At 41.4% G+C, this 20939-nt stretch overlaps 1 protein-coding gene across 12 annotated transcripts in view; it reads left to right on the top strand.

The window, feature by feature from the left end:
• Positions 1 to 20939, top strand: part of LOC5566555 (cation-independent mannose-6-phosphate receptor) — a 552122-nt gene that overhangs the window by 19777 nt on the left and 511406 nt on the right. For all 12 annotated transcript variants that reach the window (XR_002503258.1, XM_021857555.1, XM_021857417.1 and 9 more), the window contains 3 exons: positions 6625 to 7621; positions 7852 to 8835; positions 20852 to 20913. Coding sequence is in view for 11 of the 12 variants with exons in the window: in XM_021857555.1 (XP_021713247.1) it covers positions 6625 to 7621; positions 7852 to 8835; positions 20852 to 20913 (2043 nt within the window). In the remaining variant the exon portion in view is untranslated. The remainder of the gene's footprint in view (positions 1 to 6624; positions 7622 to 7851; positions 8836 to 20851; positions 20914 to 20939) is intronic.

Genomic DNA, 20939 nt, shown 5'->3' with positions numbered 1-20939 from the left:
TACTACTAATATTTCTATTGCTACAGGATTAGTGCAACGAACGAATGTTGACTGTAGTGTTTTTGACATTCTGGGTTCAATTGAACGCGGTTAACAATTTTCCTGACCCAAACAGGAGATGGAGTGCTGCTTCCCATATGATTGAGCTGAAAATCCCATATTAACTTCAATTCAATTGCGCCAGCTCATGGAACGACCAAATGAGCTGAAATTTTCAGGAAGTCTTCCTCTAACCTTAAGGAATAATCCTGGGGCGTGCCCCGTGGAATAAAACAACTTTATTTTTCTCCCATACTCAGCTGGGCCACTGATGGCGATTTTGTAACGCACGGGTCTCATGCGTTACCAAATCGAGACAACCACCGTGTGCACTACAAGTTGACTCCTATCGAGCACTGATGAAGAAGATCTGCAGTCTTACTGCAGGACCAACGAAACGTGAAAGATTTCCCACTTATCTATCTTTTCTACGACTTACTTTGAGTAGTTAGGGTGCCGGTACCAATGGTTGTAATGTACTAGTAGATTGGACTATGGAATAAAACGTAAATTTTTCGATAGAAACGACATGTGCTATTTTTGGTGGATAGATCGTCTCTAGTTTCATCGATTTGCCAAATTTCAGCTTTCAATTTTATCAAAAAGTCATATAAATAATTAAGTTTATGCAAAAAAATTGCTCCCTCCCGCATAATTTTGAATCATATTGCTACCATTCCCCAGAACATCCACAACTATTTCCGACAATAACCACACAATTCCACAAATAATCCAAAGTAACAATAAAACGACAGTACCCCGAACAGTTTTTACAATTTGTTAAATGGTAATTGGGAAAATTACAATGTGGGAAATAGGCGGTTAAGTTATGTTACCATTTAAAAACGTCGATTTTCTCGAACAAATTTTTCGAATTATGTTAATGGAAATGGTTGATATACCATCCAGAATTTCGATGTCTAACATTAGGCGAACTGATCAGGAACAGTTGGACAGTTTCTAAAACACAATATGGCGGGGGTTGCATTGTGGCATCGCAAAATTTCTCAAATCTTGATAAAAATTATGAAATCACACTGTCTTCTAATAAATCATGTTTTATTATCAAACAAATTATCCTCACTACAAAAAAGTGTGCTGTTCAATGCAACTGTAAATATTTCGCATTCTTAGCACTGCATAATTTCTAATACCGGTAATGTGGCGAAGTGAAGTTGTAGCTTTGCTGCTGCTTTGTAGGCTGGATCGTACTTTTTAGCCTGATTTCCCGACCAGAACCGCATAACAAGATAATAACACATTCCTATCAGCAGCAGTTAAAAATAACAGAATTTGATATAATTTTGTTAGCAAAATGGCTTTGTTCTCAACTTGTTATATTTTTTGTTACACAGTTATAAAAAGATTTGTTATATTTTTGACATCGCATTTATAAGTTTGTTGCAAATACCATCCGATGGCATATACAGTAACATAGTTTGTAATAATTATGTTATTTTGTAACATCCTTGCAACACATTCTGTAATAATTTTGTTATAATTATAACAGGGTTTGTTATATTTTAGTTTGGTTTGGTGCAAATTTTGTTAGAATTTTTGTTATTTTAACTACTAACGGTACATCTTTTATAACAACTGGTGTTAGTCCCGCTACGTATATAGTTCGTCGAGCACGCCTGATGACCTCTATAAGGATTGTTTCGTCTGGGAGAAACGTCATGCATGGTAGATGAGAACAAGAGAAATCTAAAGCGAGAACAAATTGAAGTGACTGTGATGACATGCAAATCGTCCTTAAAGCTATTGTAGCGTAAAATTTCTAAATTGAGAACAAGTGAATTATTTACAGCTATCTTGATTACTTTAAATGCTATTAAAGACTAAGTGAAATTATTAAGCTACTTATAAGTACATGCAAGTAACTTAAACAACTAAAGGCTAAAGTAATATCCCTATCAATGTTAATTTTCTTTACAGTATCGATAATGAATTATTAGTATAGTAACATGCATAAAATTGAATTCGCATCCATTAATCAAAAACAATTATAAATAAGGGTGAGATGAACAAAATAATAAATTAATGACAAGTACTGAAAATGATTCAATTTGATACTTCTACCTTAACAGAAAACAAAAACTACATATGCTGAACTATTGAATTGGATATCCAAATTTAACTTAATAAGCCAGATAAAAGGTGAGCGGATAAATTATTTCGTGCATATTAGATATATGAAGTCAACTCTTGTTACAGGACGGATTATATGTCTATAGACAGAAAAAGTCATATTTGGACGGTTGAGCGGTAACGAATTACTACAAGTAAGAGTAACATTATTTAAAAGATCATCACACACTAAAATTATACTGTTTCACAGGAATTTTGTAATTTATCATCCGTATTAACCATCAATAAATTGACAGAATTGACGATTCGTTTATTACCGCCCAACAACTGGTGATATAAAAAAATCATATCAGGGGAACACAATCTGTTATAATCTTGTTTCTTCCTTCTGGTCGGGTTATGTCACTGTTTGTTCTCGCATCGGTTCCTCGTCTAACTCTAGTTGCTGGTGGAGGCAGCGAAAGCGGTAGGCTAGCTTCATTTTGCATCCAACAGCTTGCTCGAGTATCGCGATCCTGTTGAAAACACAACATTGAATTGGCCGCAGTTTTATAGAACTTTTAAAAGATTTACTCACCAGCGCTATAGTTCAACCGGATTACAATTAAATTTCGGAAAACATATACTTTTTCAGGCAATCAAAACTTCGATTGGAAATACGCATCTTATGTCGAATTCGTTTTTGAACCTAGGTTGGAACTGGCGCAACCCGTTCTGAATCACAGTTTCAACCCCAACCTGATTCAGGTTCGACCTAAAGAAACTATAAGCAAAGAAGCGAAATGTTCCAATTGGAATTCCAAGTTTACTGTCAATGTCATTCCAATCGAGCAGGAGACTTGTCAAACACTTTTTCACACAAGCTGAAAACGGCTCACACAAAAATGTTATCGCCCACGAAAATTTTGCTTCTTCTGAAGTAGCATATTTTCTGAATACATGAGTGTCGGTTGCAATTTTCATGCTTTGCATAAAGAATGCTCTACTCATTACATTGGTTTTCCACACATTCAGTCAATTTTTCATTCGTTACCCAAACCTGTAAAAATTTAACACATAGAACCTGTGACTCACTTTTAGCGTGGGATTCAACATTGGCAGTGCTGCGTAATAGATTTGGCATAGTTGCTAGCTGATTTATTTTGAATATGATCAGATTTCGTCTCTTTATAATTTAGACTCTTTAGTTCGACCGAACTACAATTTGCTTGACGTTTGTTTGTTTATGTGTTGATCACCGACCCAGTTCCTAAAAACGAAAACGACATTAGTGATTTTTGTTTTGTTTTTTTTTTTTCAATTGCACAAATGCATACACGCTTAAAAAACATCACTACGATTGTTGAAGTTGCACAACATATTTAAAATAAATTTTGTGTTTTCACGATTTTAATCAAATGTATCGAACATAATCAATTTTACCGTATTTTTATTATCTAAAATTAAACTCTTTTACGGCCCAATTGTTATGAAAAAATATTATATCTTTGTACAAAACATACACTACTAATTGGTTACTTTTAAGCGTGCCTCTACCATTCGGCAAACCGTGGCCTTATACTTCAACTATTTCGCACGAATTTAAACCCCCATATAGTTTCACAATGCCATGACAAAATTAGATACTGTTACAATTTGATATGCATTACTCAAATGATTTTTTATAATCTAAAGCTTATTTTTATTATTGTACAACAAGAAAGCTACTGTTTGTGGAACATTAACCATAACAGTTGAAAGAATGTTACTGTATGGAATGTAGAGTAAGGTGGGGCAAAAGTTCGACCTTAGTAGTATAATCAAAGTTTCCATGAAAATAATAGCAGATGAAACAAAACAAATACCATACAGCGAACCTTCCACATATTGGCTATAACTTTGCTGAATAAACTCGTATCAAAATATTTACCCATTTTTGATTATAACAGTTTCAAAATTGATTGTCTTAAACGAACTTTTGCCCCACCGGTGGGGCAAAAGTTCGAATATAGTGTGGGGCAAAAGTTCGTTGGCTAAAACACAAAATATCAATACTTTTATGCCAGGCATACTTTAAACCAGCCGTAAACTTATGTTTGCCGAAAAATACACACTAAATTTTCATCAAAAAATGCCCAAAACAGGGTTAATTGTAATACACCCAAAAAATAGCAGTTTTTCGCAAAACTAAGTGAAAATGTAAAATTTTTGTGACATTTTTCGCACGATCAGGTAAATTTCGCTAAATTTGAAGATAATATTTAGATTTTAGGAATTTTGAAAAATTTTCCGTGGGTTTATAAATGGGTCGAACTTTTGCCCCGCAGATTCGAACTTTTGCCCCGCTATGGGCCAAAAATTGATTCCAACTATTTATGGAAAAACTAATACACGTCAAAGCATCCTTATGATAGGCCTAGAAACGCCCTTACATAAAATATTGAAAAATATTTTATCTTCATTTGGTTCCATGCATCGAAAGTTTGACCAAATATTACAATATTCAAGTCGAAAAACAACAAATAGCCATAACTTTTCCAAATCTCAATCGATTTTTATGATATTTGGAGTGAAAGTCTCTTACTTGAATAGCATTCGAACCACCATGACATTTCTAAGTTTTGATTTGATTTGAGCTAGAAATCTTAAAAAGAAACTCTTGCCCCACTCGAACTTTTGCCCCACTTTACTCTACGGCGAATTGTGTTTTTCTATGCGGGCTTGCACCAGTAGTTGCCGTCGTGTTCCAGTAGTGGATCAAAGGATGAAAGCAGTTTTTAAAATGGATGTATAAAAATGAAGAAAAGCCCTAGAGATGATCTTTATGCTTCATTCGAAAGATATAAGTTGCTGTTCCGAGGGAAAAATGTTAAACTTACCGTCAAACGGGGCTTCTTTTGACATTATTTCCACATTCTTTAACTTTGAGGATTTGTAACTCTTAGAATTATGGATAGATGTTGATATTTTTTGCCTATATTTAAGTTGTATATGTACGTAACAAATGTGCAAAATATGAGGCAAATCCATCAAGAAATAACAAAAATACTTGAATAGCGAAAAACCTTGTGTCCTTCAAGACAAAACAGGGGCTACTTTGGAAATTTTCACAATTTGTCAATGAAATGATTTTTCCTTATAACTTTCAAACTGATTCAATAGATTGTCGTCCACTGTGATGTTATGGAACGTTTTTCATTGATAAACTTAATGTAGAAAATTGCAAAGCTAATATCAATTACACATATATAATCAATTTCAACGAAATATGCCATTCACTACTCTCAGCTTGCAGTAAGAAACTTAAATTTTCATTTTCCTCTTAAATGAAACTATCAGTTACGAATGCTCGATTTTCAAGTTGACATAAACAAACGACGCAACTACTAGGTACTGCGATGATAAATAAGTTATGTACAAAAACTCTTTTTTTTTCTATTCTTACTGTTATATGAACGATATGTTGAAGGATCACATTAATACCGGTAACTAATTTAATACCAGTAAGTAATTTTCATTAAAAACGCAATCTATGAAGTAAAGTTTAGCAAGATCGTAAAGAATTAAGTTTGCTTTTGTAATATGCTTTTAGTTTCTTAGCAGTTTAGAGCTGGCTTAAGAGAAGTTTAATTTAAGCATTTGAAGGATGCTACTGTTCTGTACTACAAATTCATGTAAAATATGACGAAAAATAGTTTTTTAGAGATTATGTTGCGAATTTGACATTGGTACGTATTGAAATATGTGTGTTTTATGTCTATTCACTTTTACAGACATTTATTTTATTTTTTTTATGTTGTAAAATACACAAACCAAAACATTATAATAAAATAAAAGTCGCAAAAATAAGACCTTTGATCAATTATTTGAATAAAACAACAATTTTAAGCAAAACAAATCACAAGATTTTCATGAAACATGACGATTCGATAGTTTTGTGATGCTCCCAATAAGTTTCCACGACATGGGTAAAATTCAAACAATGTTTGTATAGCCAATGTTTTATACCTTGTGAATATTTATTCGGACTTTTTTGAAATGTTTTCTTGTTTATCCTGTTATTGTTGATGTTGTTCCAAGAAAACATCATGCCTAGTGGTAGAGCATACATTGGTTAATAAAAGTGCTGAAGACACAAAATTGCTCAGATTAAGATTTCCGCTGCTAATGAATACAAAAGGTGAGTGTCCAAAGTAGCCCCTGGAATCAAAAGTAGCCCCGTCCGACGGTATGTAAAAATCTATCAATCTGTTTAAAATTACTTGTATCATTCCACTGGAACACGTGTACCAACAGTGGCTCAAACGATTTTATGTTTAAAAACTAGTTTTATCACTCTTTTTATATTTTTCCTATATAGTAAAGGTTGAAATCTTTCTGTTGACGCCAAAAGATTTCTGATAAGGTATTTCGTTATTTTGTAATCATTTTTTATAGCTTAGGTAGTCCACTAATGGCACCGGCCCTCTACCCAAACTGTTAATGTACTCACATTTACCGTCTCCTCCATTTCAGGCCCTAATCGGTGAGAATTGCATCGTAACGGAGCCCTTATACAACATAACGTTCAATCTGACGGAGCTGGACTCGGAACTAGCCCACCACGTCAAATCGGACATCAACGAGCGCTTCCTGTTCGACGTTTGCGATCATCTGAAAAATCCCTGCAACGGCATTTCCGGCGGAGCAGCATGTTTGTATCGGAACAACCAGACCCAGGTGCTGCTGGGGATGCAATCGACGCTGCAGTTGACCGATGGGCGACTCCATTTCAACTTCACCGGCGGAGAACCCTGTCGCAATGGAAGGAACTTCTCGCTGGACATAATACTGATGTGCAGCTATTCGACCGTGCAGGAGCCGTTGAGTGTAATTCCTTACTCTGCGGATCAGTGCGGGTATTTTATGTTCTGGACAACGAAACTGGCCTGCGCTCCGTTGCCGGATCGAGTCAAAACGAACGAGTGCGCCGTCAAGGACGAAACGGGTTACACTTTCAACCTTCTGCCGCTGAGTCACTTGCGGTATCACGTCCCAGACCGCAGTGGATCGCACTTTTTTGTGACTGCGTGCAAGCCAATTCACTACGGTCATATGACCATGTGTCCACCGGGAAGTAGCGTTTGCTTCGTCAACAGTACTGAATCGGACTACAGGAAACGGTACCACGACTACGGTCAAACGGATCCGAACCCGACGATCGAGAATGGCAAACTGGTGATGAATATGAATTCCAGCGAAGGAAAATGCCAAAACTCCAAGATCATATTCGAGTGTGATCCTACCGCGCAGGAAGAGGCCCCGGAATATGTGGCCAAGGAAGGATGTGTGCATTTGTTCGAATGGCGAACGCCGTTGGCTTGCAAGGAGAAGAAATTTTGCGCTGTGGTCGATCCCAGCAGTGGAATGATGTTCAACATGAGTTCGTTGGCAGGACAGAGCTACACAGTGAAGGAAGCCAACAGGTCGTACGAGTTCGGGATCTGCAAAATGGACAAGAGTCAGTGCGGAGGTAAGAATGAGTTTTACTAGGGTACCGTTGGGCAAGTGGGTAAAAAAAATCGTGTAGGTATTAGGTAAAAAAGTTTTAATTGGACATTAATAGAAAAGTCAACGGGCTAGATATGTAAAGGGTCTTGTGATTCGTCATGGGCCGCACAAAATGAACTACATTTACCCACTTGCCGGCTGTACCTTATAACTATCTACACGTTTACTAATTCTCGTTTTTTTTATCCGTAGAAGGATCTGGAGCATGTGAGCTGACCAAGGATAACTCAGAAGTCGTTGGCTTGGGCAACCTAAACGACGATCTGCTGTATAACATAACCGGAGCTCCTTACTTGCTGTACAAATCTGGTTCCATTTGTAAGCAGCCGGATCAAAGATGGTCCACAAAGATCGAGTTCATCTGCGAAACGGATAAAGGGGCCAAGGCTGAACCTAAGCTGGTGGAGAACAACAACTGTGAGGTTTACATTCAAATGGAAACGGAGCTTGCGTGCACGGAACCAATCTCATGCGTTGCCACGAACCTCTCCAATGATCAGCAAATCGATCTAAGTCCGTTGATTTCCGCCGAATACAATTACGAAGCACTGGTGAATGAGACACTTGCTATTGCCAAGGACAAGAAATTCTTCTTGAATGTGTGTCGCCCTTTGCTCTCAATTTACGGGCTAGGATGCCCTGGTGGGTCCGCTGCTTGCATGGCCGTTCAGAGTGCTAACGACCCAACACCGAAGGAAGAGCTTTCAATGGGCTATCCGGACATTTCACTGATCATAGTCCGCGATCGTGTTCAACTGAAGTATCTGCGGGGCAGCGATTGCCCCCAGGATAAAGACACAAAACTTTCCACGGAGATTGAATTCTACTGCCAGCCGAAAGCCGGCCGCGGTGTACCGATCTTGCAGGAAGTGATGCACGACTGCCACTACCGGTTCGAGTGGGCCACCAATGTGATGTGCCCACAGTATGAGGGGGAGTTTCATGCGAAAACGTGCTCCATTGTGAGCAACGATACGGACGTGAGGGTGGATTTGCAGAAAATTTTTCCCAATGGGGAGTTGGATGTGAATCAGCGCAAAAATAGTGCCTCACAGGAGCTGCGAGATGGCAAGGTACAGCTTTGTACGAAGAACGTTACGGCCGTGATCGATTACCGAGATCGGGCGGTGAAGATGTTCTTTGCTGTTGCAGACGCGAGCTGCGAGGGAACCGGAGGTAAGGCGACCATATTTTCTTTTACTCTGACATTTTTAGGTAAAACGTACCGTAAAGTACATTTATTAAGCGCATTAGGTCCAAAATTTATCGAAATTTGAGAAAATTCTAATATTTGCCAATACCACTTTCTGTATATGGTAATACATCACAATTCTAAAATGCTCGGAGTTAGGGTCTTAGGCGCGCTGAATTACGGTAGATTCTTGAATAATAGACTAGTACAAACTTTGTAAGCTGAATATGAATATTGAAACTTTCCAAAAAGAACTAACGAAACTAAGAAAGCTTCCCCGAATGCCTGGTTTTACAACACAATAGAACCGATGTATTCTATCGACCGGCAACAGAGTAAGAACAACGCGTAATGTTATTGGTTTCGTGAGGTATTCCTTCGCCGGGAAATTTTTCATTTGAATTTTTTCTACCACACGTACATGGAGTGAAGAGAGTGAATAAACGTAAGCAAATAGGCAAAGAATTACTTACAAGACCTTTGTTTCCTGGGGGACAGACCTGGTGTAGTGGTTAGAACACTCGCCTCTCACGCCGAGGACCTGGGATCGAATCTCATCCCCGACATAGTCACTTATGACGTAAAAAGTTATAGTGACGACTTCCTTCGGAAGGGAAGTAAAGCCGTTGGTCCCGAGATGAACTAGCCCAGGGCTAAAAATCTCGTTAATAAAGTCAAACCAACCAACGAACCTTTGTTTCCTGAAATAATACTATTAGATCAAGGATGAAAAGAATCGTCTCTAGCGACCAACAACGTAGTATTTGAATAATCTAAGAGGGCTGCTGTTCTTGCAGCAGCAAGATTTTAACACCTCATAACTTTCTGCGATGGCAAGAAGAAGAACAAATTAACAAGCTAATGAAAAATATTTTCAAAAACAGGACAGTAAAGTATAGGTAAAAACAATCGAGAGAGCTAGAAATCAACAGAATTCCGGGGTATCTCTGCTGATTGCTGAAGAGTTGTATCCACAATAAAACAAGTTTTTGACTCAAGCACCGCTATTTACGGGATTATCACAGAAGGCCGAATCACAAAAGGCAGAATCACATAAGGCCGAACCACATAAGGCCGAATTAGAGTTGAAAATTACAAACCTTGAGAATAAAGCTTGAATATGAACAAAAAGTCCATGCCTTTTCAAATGCAGTCATGTCATTAAACCGTATAGGCCTGAGTGAAAGCAAAAAAAACTAAAACCCGCACCGCTCAGCAAATACTAAATGGATTCAAATGATATTTTGTCAGTATACTGGCACACATATCTAGTTTCTAGAAGTGGTCAGAGGAACTGGGCCATATCAGGTAAAAAGGACGATATTTTGGGACATGCCAAGTTAGCTTTATTTATTTGTAATGGCAATCACTTAAATTTGCATAAATCATTAAGAAATGATATTCAACATTATAAATGATGAGTTTTTCACCGTTTAGAATGTACCGTATATTACTATTCGGACTCAATGCCAGGAACAACCGGCTATTGATTTGTTGGATACTAAACTGTTTCAATTCTCTAAAAGTAGATCGGACACAATAGTTCACTAAAATGCGTTCCCATTAGCTTGACATAGATGTTTAGATACAAATTGGCCATTTAATCGTTAATTTGAGGCGTCCGAGGACCCGAAACTGGTCATTTGAAGTTTAAAAATAAATGCAGGAATCATGGTTATCGAATTCACTCGTCTCTCAAAAGGTTTACGCTGATGCGTTCATCGTAAAACTCCTTGATATTGTGGCCACATTATAGCCGATTCCGAAAAGCTATCTGTGACTTGAAATTTGCCTACCTTCAGGGGCACAGAAGCACAAAGCCCTTGTCACCCGACCAGACCCAGTGATCCACCGTAATAACTCCGGCTAGAAGAACATACTGTAGAGAAGCTAAGATGTCTGTCTTTGGTAGTGGTTAAAAAAGGAATTAAATTATTATCTGAGAATTCTTACAGCTATGGACCGATGCACGAGTTCACTATCTGACGTTTGAGCGGTGCCGTGTTATTTACGGCAACAAGTGAATTCGGCACCGCTCAAACGTCAAATTAGTGAACTCGTGCATCGGTCCATGGACCAATGCACGAGTTTACTAATCTGACGTTTGAGCGGTGCCGAATTCACTAGTTTCCATGGCCACGTAAATAACATGGCACCGCTCAAACGTCAAAAAGTGAACTCGTGCATCAGTCCATTGGTGCATAGATATCAAGGCTTGCTGAGATACCGCTTCAACATTCTTCCTCAAGCCGCAGAAATTCTCCTCATTTTACGACACTCTTCAAACTTCGTCCGCTGCAGCGGTTTGATAAGGCCATCGGCAACTTGCTCCTCCGTGCCAACATACGCTAGTTGTACCACGCCACGGCTCAGTGCCTCCTTGATAAAATGGTGGCGTATATCGATATGCTTCGTGCGAGGATTTTACCTACCATTCTTTGCTATTGCGATGCAGCTCTGGATTTTGCAACGGATTTCTATGGGATCGTCATTGTTGTCCAGTAGTGCCGAGAGGCCACCAATTGCACCGCCTTGGGCCAGAAACACGTTGCCGCTGGTCGACTTCCGCTCGTCTGGATCGGATCCCCAATCGGCGTCGCAGTAGCCGTCAATGCTGGAATCAGCATTCTTTTTATAGACCAGCTTGAAACCGGTACCACGTAGGTATCGCAGAACGTGCTTCACCGCATTCCAGTGTTTGAGTCCCGGATTGTTATTGAATCGGTTGAGCGTGTTCACCGCAAATAGTATATCCGGCCGAGTGCTCTGTGCCAAATACATGAGGCAAACGACAGCTTCCTGATACGGAACGTCCTTCACCAGAGCGGATTCATCGTCGTCCTTCGGGCTCGCTTATTTCGTGAGCTTCTCGCTGTAGTTCATCGGTACTGTTACCACCACTAGTTGTGCAACCAAGCTTGAAGCAGACACGGCGGCAACGGTAAATCTCGAGAATTTAGTCACCGAATGCCAGAGGCTGTTGAATCTCAAACACGACACAGCTCTGGTGGAGAAGAAGCAATCACCTTCATCGGTCCAGGCAGTTCGGCAACCCAAGCAGCCGAAATCCTCTGGTTCTCAACATTCAAGCGAGAAGACTCCTCGAACACCGTGCTGGCAATGTGGAGCCATGCATTTCGTCAAAGAATGTCCATTTTCAAGCCATCAATGCAAGCAATGCAGCAAGACCGGACACAAGGAAGGCTATTGCGGATGTTTCACCAAGATAGCCAGGCCCCGGATCCTCAGTGAATACCGACCATCAAAAGAAGAGAAAAGGCAAACTTCAAGGCAAGCATTCATCTCAGTCAAATCACATCCTTTCCGTCAACGCAGTAGCAGCACATACCCATAAGTACGTCACCGCTCTCATCAACGATAAACCGGCGCATCTTCAGCTGGATTGTGGTTCGGACATAACAGTCATCTCCGTCCGATCATGGAAGAAGCTTGGTTCACCATCAATCACCAATTCATTCCATCGGGCGAATACTGCCTCGGGTGCTGCACTACCACTGAAGGGAGAGTTCCAATGTCGGATGACCATCAACAACGAATCCAGAACAGGCACTTGCTTTGTCACTACAGTGAAGAACTTGAACCTCCTGGGACTGGATTTCATCGAAGCGTTCGATCTTTGGAACAAACCACTTGCTTCCATCTGCAATCAAGTAAATCAACTCAATTTCAATCCAGCCTGCGAAAGCCGATACCTCACCCGTTACCCCGAAGTATTCAAGGACACACTAGGTCACTGCACGAGAACGAAGGTAAAGCTATTCCTGAAACCACATGCGAAGCCTGTTTTCCGTCAAAAGCGACCCGTTCCGTTCCATGCTATACAAAAGGTTGACGAGGAATTGGATCGATTGCAGAAGCTAAATATCATCACTCCAGTTGATTATTCCGAAAGGACAGCACCAATTGTCGTCGTGAAGAAGCCAGGAGGAAAAGTACGCATATGTGCTGATTACTCTACGGGACTGAATGCTGTTTTGGAACCACACCACTACCCTCTTCCAACGCCCGACAATATTTTCAGCAAGCTGGCAGGTAGCAAGATCTTCAGTGTCATTGATCTCTCGGATGCTTATCTACAAGTTGAGGTTGATGAAGAATCAAAGAAGCTGTTAATAATCAACACCCATCGTGAACTGTTCCAGTTCAACCGGTTAGCTCCTGGTGTGAAATCGGCACCGGGTGCATTAAAGCAGCTGATGAGCAGTTTGATTGCGGGAATCGAAGGAGTAGAATCTTTTCTGGACGACTTCATCGTGCACACCAAAACACTGAAACCACCAAAACAGAAACTGAACACGAAGAAACTTTGCAAGCTCTGTTCACTCGACTTCAACAGTTCGGATTCAACTTACGACTGGAGAAGTGCAAATTCGGCCAATCTAGCATCAAGTTTATTGGCCACATAGTCAGTTCAGAAGGTATACGTCCAGATCCAGCAAAAATCAGTGCAATTGTTCAGATGCCACGTCCTACCGATATCAGTCAAGTCAGATCTTTCCTCGGTGCTGTTAACTTTTATGGCAAGTTCGTCAGAGAAATGCATCAATTACGCCGGCCGTTAGACAACTTGTTGAAGAAAGACAGTAAATTCGTTTGAAACCAACAGTGTCAAGAAGCTTTCATCAATATCAAGAAAGTTCTCTAATCCGATCTGCTGCTAACCCACTATAATCCAAGTTTGGACATCATCGTAGCTGGAGACGCTTCAAAGACTGGAATCGGTGCCGTCATCATGCATCAGTTCGCCGATGGACAAGTCAAAGCTGTTGCTCACGCTTCAAGAACACTAACACAAACTGAGCAAAACTACAGTCAAGTGGAGAAGGAAGCACTCGCTCTAATATTTGCTGTGACCAAATTTCGCCGCATGCTGTTAGGTCGCCATTTCAAGCTCCAGACCGATCATCAACCGCTCCTGAAAATTTTTGGATCCAAGAAGGGAATTCTACTTCATACCGCCAATCGCCTCCAGAGATGGGCACTAACGCTTCTGGGATTTGTTTTCGATGTGGAATACGTTCCTACTGACCAGTTTGGGCACGCCGACGTCCTCTCCCGGTTAATAAACAATCATGATAAACCAGATGAAGAAATCGTAGTTGCTGCAGTTAACATCGAAGAGGAAAAGGACAGTACCCTGTGTGAGACGGTTAGCAAACTTCCAGTCACGTTCGAGATGGTTCGTACAGCCACGAAGAAAGACAAGCTTTTGCAACAAATAGTCAGGTGCATCAACAAAGGCTGGCCGTCCATCAAGCAAATTTCTGATCCAGCTCTCAAGATGTTCCATTCCCGGCGAGAATCTCTTTCAATCATCAAGGATTGTGTAATGTTCAGCGACCGAATCGTTATCCCAGCTGTGTTTCGAGCTCGAATTTTAAAGCAAATACATCGCGGTCACCCTGGTGTTGAGCGGATGAAATCAGTTGCACGCAGTATTGTATACTGGCCTGGGATTGATGAAGAAATTCAACGTTTCGTTCGAAGTTGTTCCATTTGTGCCAGTGTAGCGAAATCACCGCCACAAATTCAGCCTCAACCGTGGCCGAAAGCAGAAGGACCCTGGAAACGACTTCATCTGGACTACGCTGGACCAATTGAAGGGATGTCGTATCTGGTCATTATCGATTCATTCAGCAAGTGGCCAGAAATTTTCCAAACCCGATCAACAACAGCATCTTTGACTATCCGAATTTTGAAAGAAACCTTTGCAAGATTTGGAGTTCCTGATACTATAGTCTCGGACAATGGAAGTCGAGTAGTGTTTGATCCTTCGACCTTGACACTTGCTCCTGCGGGAGCGGGTGATGAGGGCAGGATCAAACATGTCGCGCGTCGGTAGTGAAGCGGTGAAAAAGTGATCGGTTCGTTAGTAGTGTTTGATCCTTCGACCTTGACACTTGCTCCTGATGGGGCGGGTGATTAGGGCAGGATCAAACATGTCGCGCGTCGGTAGTGAAGCGGTGAAAAAGTAATCGGTTCGTTAGTAGTGTTTGATCCTTCGACCTTGACGCTTGCTCCTGCGGGGGCGGGCAATGGGGGCAGGATCAAACTTGTCGCGCGTCGTTCGCTCAGAGAAATGAAAAAGCGCCGCGGATCGCTAGTAGTGTTTGATCTATTGATCGCGTCGCTTGCTCTTGCGTGGGCGAGTGACGAACACTTGTTCGGCGTTTAATGCGATTATCGAATTATTTCGCGAATCCGGTTAGGCGTGATTATATCATGGATCGCATTACCAAACATTGGTGACTCCCAGATCTTTACCTTATCCCACTAACCCAATATCCTCTCCATGACAACCGTGGAGATGCAGAGGTGATCTCGGTCTCTAGTAACAACGGTAGTCACACTAACATTCCTTCCCTTTCCCGATGACCGTAAGGACGTGGCCGGCGCCGTTATTGACTTTTAAATTTGAGCTCTCGATTTGTGCACATTGAAGAATGGTAAGCTAATCCCAAGCCCCATTCATTAATTCCCTGTGCAACTTCGATTGTTCTGGTCAATCACGGAGTAGCAACTACGAATTGTACGGTCATCTATGCTTATGCTTATGCTTATAGTTTCGGACAATGGAAGCCAATTTTGTAGCAATGAATTCCAGCAGTTTTGTGAGTATTCCGGTATTATTCACATACGTACCGCTCCCTATCATCCACAGTCAAATGGACAAGCGGAACGGTTTGTTGATACCCTCAAACGTTCACTACGAAAAATCACCGACGGGGAGAACATACCATCAGCCGAAGCTCTACAAACATTCCTTCAAGTGTATCGTTCAACGCCAAGTACAGTTCTGGAAGGAAAATCTCCAGCAGTTGTGATGTTTGGCCGCCCGATGATGATTACTCTCGATTTGGTTCGACCCACTGCACCATCATCAATGATCCAACAACCGCAGAAATCAACGTTGAAAGCTGGGACACTCGTCTATGCGAAAGTGCACAAGAATGCGTCCAATTGGAAATGGCAGCCTGGAACGATTATTGAAGCAGTTGGAAATGTGAACTACAATGTCCTTCTGGATCAAGTTTCTGGCCGTTGCAAGTTGATACGTACTCACGCAAATCAGTTACGTCCTAGATACAACGATGTCGAACAACCGTTACGTTCAGTTCCATTGCCTTTGGATATACTGATTGAAAGTTTTGGATTAACAGTTCCTACTCAGACGAACCCTAGTCCAGAACCAACTACCAGTTCGCAACACAGTCAAGCAGTTCCAGTAAATGATTCATTGGATAGCCTAGATAAAACCATGCGGACAGCAACACCGACTATATTTGCATCAACACCAGTACCCGTAGCTCAGCCTAATGAAGAAGATACACCTCGCCCAACCAGATGCTCCAGAATACCAAGAAGATTGGAAGACTACATCCGGTACTGAAATAAAGGGGGAGATGTTACCACCACTAGTTGTGCAACCAAGTATGCCATGCTTTGGGTGCGCAACCAAGATGACAGCGAAAAGCAGAAATGAAGATCATTCAGTTACGAGCCTTCAATCAAGATAGACTTATTTCAATAAATAGTTAGAAATTTACCATCTCGTTTCACTCGTAACAGGTACTTTTAGAGGCTTACACTGATCCATGTTACGTACGATTCTTGATCCAATGCGAGTGCGATAAGGCATCGCTGCGAACTGTAGCGAACGACGGGAGCATACGTTTAATCGTAATCTACCCCTTTCCGCTGCGAGTAACCTTTAACGACCAAACGAGCCTTACGTCGAGTCGGTTTCCGTCTGCATCACACTTCGTTCTGCATACCCATTGGCATTTGATATCTAACCTACCGTTGGGAAGTGGAGTGAGGGGTCAAGTGTTGTTGACCACCTGAGCATCAAATTGGTCCTGCATAGCACGCCGAAATGCGTTGCTATACGTCCGATCCAGTGCTTCTTGATGCGAAATGGGGTCATCTCATAATCTGCCATCCATGCCAGATGTAATCGCCACAAAACCATCGTCATCGCGTGGAAGTCGCTCGAATAATCGTCGGAGATTGGTTTTGGAAGTGGTAAACCGGGTAGCCTAGTGCTGTCAACATGAAAGTGTTTATACTTGCCTGGCAGAACGTGCTCCCGTTCGCTGCTCCTCAACACCTTTGACCGAGGTGGTTATGAAGATTGTCGCGAAGGGAGCACAGGGTCAGTCAATGTTACAGTGCTTGTACCGCTATCATCGCTTGATACACATTCTTCGAATTCGTCATCTGTTTCCGCATCGTCGTCGATTATCGGATCTTCTCGTTCCGCAGCGGGTATCTCCGGTGCGGGGTATGGAACCGGCTCCTCGAAGTCTAATCGAACGAACGTTGTTGGTCTCTTACGTGGTTCCGCTGGAAACATCGCGTCAGATGAAACACCTACATCCAGGAAAATCACTTCCCGACTCACGATGGTTGACCTCTTCTTCGGGTCGTACAATCGATATCATTTGGTTTCTTCATCGTAGCCTGTTAAAACGCATTCATGGGATTTGGGATCCCACTTACACCTCTTCTGCTTTGGAACTTGAACCATTGCTTTTGTCCCAAACACACGCAGACGTGAAATGTTGGGTTTCCTTCCACTCCAGGCTTCCTCAGCGGTCAGATTATATCCAAGAGTCGGAGATCGGTTAATGAGATACACTGCTGTAGATACGACCTCCGACCAGAAGCTTTTCAACAATTTACCTTCGAATAGCAGGCTGGGGCGTTCGTCGTTTCGTGCCGCATGTATTCTCTCTGTTAGCGTCCTTGAAAAATTTTGTTCGGGTATTCCTTACCGCTGTCCGTTTGGATCGCTTTAAGCTTCTTGCCGCTTTGGCGCTCCACCATCGAATATTTCTCCCTCTGATTTTGTTTTCAGGAAGTACACGAACATACGCCACGTCATGCCATCGATGAACGTGATGTAGAACCGATTACCGCCAATCGAGTTCGTTTCCATCGGACCGCTGTCATCCGAATGGACTAGTATCCGACAATCTGCATTAGCGTCTTTATTCAGCACGCTGCCGGTTGCCAAACCACTTACGAGCTTCTTCAGATTTCCGGCACCGAGATGACCCATTCGTATGTGCCAGAGCTCAAAACTCCCTGCAGCATAACACGACAAAACTTCATTTGGTTTACTCACCACCTGGTCCAGCTTGAATTGGTGATTGGAGTGGCTACCAGTCGCCACCCGCTCGCCATAGCCATTGTGCATATTTCTGAATTGATCGGAGTAATCCTTCTGTACGATTCTGCGAAAGAAGGTTTGCCGTCAATCCCGAAATCAGCTGCACGCCACTTGCTGTCACGCTGAGTTGATCACCTGTGCACTTCGGTTGAACGTTTGCATTGCCACAGGCAACGATTTACATCGTACCTTCGTTCGCTGCAGTTTCAAGGAACCACCTTACCGCTTGCCTTTCGATGCTGTCCAAGAGTAGCTTGTTGCTCGTCATGTACGCCGCTGAGTCGAAAATCCAGTCATTCGCGTTACCTTATCCAAACGTGGAATGCACCTTGCAAAACGTTTCGCCCTTTCTGGAATCCTTGCAGACCCTTGCGATGTGTCCGAACTGGTCACATTTCCTGCATTGTGCGATCATTCCGACCCACAAATCTGGCAGCATGAATCCGATGACGTTCAGCTGGTTCAGTCGAAATTACCTGGTTCACGTACTCTTCCATCGAGCTGCACGAATCCAGATCCGACTTGATGAGCTTGTGGAGCGAGCTGGTTTGCCGAGATAGCCCCTTGTCTTCTAATTTGTTTCACGCCGCACGCGCCGGTTACGTGTTTTCAATGTGGACGTAGATTGCCAGGTCCAGGAGCAGGATCAGCTTCAATCGGGCTTGAAGGTCGTTTTTCTCTTCGACCGCTTCAAATGTTCCATCTTCATTTTTCTTGGGCTTCACCGCTTCTCAGAGTCCTTCCAGCTAAAGAACTTCCACGACGACCAGTTTTCTCGTCCTGCCAATCGCACGATTGGTGGGAGGCTTGAAGATCCGCCGGAACTTGAAATTGGAGTCGATGGCATTATCTCAATGCGATAATAACCTGTAGAGAGTAGCTAAGACCAGTGCCGGATTTGGGCTTCAGGCGACCCCAGTCTGATCTCTTGAGGTGGCCCTTGGTAAAACAAATAGCAGGAAACGCTCAGTATAGGAAAATCCAGTATTATGAGAATAAAATATGCGAAAAACTAGAAAAAAGTAATTTCACTCGAATTAGACTATACTACCGTAAAGTGCCGTAATTCAGCGCAGTTAAGGAATAAAACGATTCAAATGGTTACTTAAAAATTAATATTGCATAAACAAAAAAACTTTATAGGTGGATCGCTAACAAATCTATTCTAGATTATGGGAAAAATATAAACTAGACTGTATTCATAATTTACATTCGTGATTTTTTTTGAAATAGTTCACTCGTTAAATTGCCTAATTCCGCGCATTTTTTAAACGCTTTTCCGCGCAGAAGAATGCCTAATATCGCGCACTCATGAAACAATCAAATTAACAATAATTTTGATGAGGGGCTGCATCCATTCGTTACGTAACACTTAAAATTGAAAATTTGCAAGCCCTTCCTTCCGTAACACTTTTTGTATGAGAAAGCGTAGAGTTTTGTATGAACCGTAACTTTTTAGTCTACGTTCAGTTTCTTTAATTATTTTTTTGTCTATCACATGAAATAAAGATAACCAATACCGTGGCATTGGTACGTGTGAATTTCGTCTAGGGGAAAGTGGGGCATTTTGGCCATCTTAAGAAAAGTCGTTAGAATTGCAATTTTTAGATCAATACACTAGATATGCACGATTTCCGTTGTCTTAAAAAAAGCACGAATGAATTTTTCGATTTTTTTGTCGATGGGGTGATATGAGCACCCTATTTTGTGTTGTGAAATTATCTCATAGAATCTAACAATTTAATTATTTTATTCACTGATCGAAATCTACTGAGCTCATATTTGGCTTAAATATGTTTCTTATTGCATAGTTTTAGACAATTCGGTCGAGAAAAAACCCCTATCTTCTTCTTCTTGACATTAACGGGAATCGAACCCAGACACCTTCAGCATGGCTTTGCTTTGTAGCCGCGGACTCTAATCACTCTGTTAAGGAAGGCCCCTGAAAAACCCCCATGTAAATGTGAATCATTCCACCCCATTGCAAATTATTTCAGAAAAAGTTATACTAAAAAATCTGATTTTAGGGGTATTTTATACAAAATGCTCTGTAACTCGTGAACAAGCATATGTACAAAGTTGGTGTCTGAACAGAAAAACTTTCATTTATCATTATCTACAACTTTGCTGAAGACAGCTACCCGATTTGAGGAATTATAGAAAAAATGATTTTCACACTGCACTGCTAGGTTTATAGGTCGCTAAAATTTGTATATCAAAATAAAGCTTAGGGGTGGTACACAAAAATGCCCTCAATGTGATTTTTGAAAGTTAAATTCTTATCTAGCATGGACCCTAGATACTTAACTTCATCTGACCAATTTATTGGAACCCATCTCATCGTGACAACATGTCTACATGAAGGTTTCAAATAAACAGTTTTTGGGCTTGATCGTGGCCCGTGGCATTTGCCCCCTTGGCACCCCTCCCATATCTGGGCCTGGCTAAGACGTCTGTATTCGGTAGTGGTTAAAAAGAAACTAATTTATTTTCTGAGAATGGTCACAGCGAGATCCTTTGACCACTTTTAAAAACTAGATGTGTGTACGAGTACGATACTGACAAAACATAATTGAAATCCGTTAAGTATTCGCTGAGCGGTGAGAGTTTTAATATTTTTTCTTTCAATCAGGCCTATTCGGGTTTAAGAACACTAGGCTGAGAAGCAGACTCTTCCGCAGGCAGGATGTAACGTCAGAAAGTAGAAGAAGAAATGCTGGGTATGGGTGTCCCAGGGTATGGGTATCTCATGGCATTACTTGAGGCGAAGCAGTTGTTAATCATAACTTTCTTCTTCGTTTCAGGAAACATCAACGTTAATCTGAAATTGGAATGCGGTAATTCTTCCAGTTTCATCATAAATGAGGTAAGTGCTAGTCATTTCTGGGGAAG

This window comes from Aedes aegypti, chromosome 1 (assembly GCF_002204515.2).
Source record: "Aedes aegypti strain LVP_AGWG chromosome 1, AaegL5.0 Primary Assembly, whole genome shotgun sequence".
NCBI lineage: Eukaryota > Metazoa > Arthropoda > Insecta > Diptera > Culicidae > Aedes > Aedes aegypti.
The sequence above is the reverse complement of the archived record's forward strand: the minus strand, read 5'-3'. Positions and strand labels throughout refer to the sequence as shown.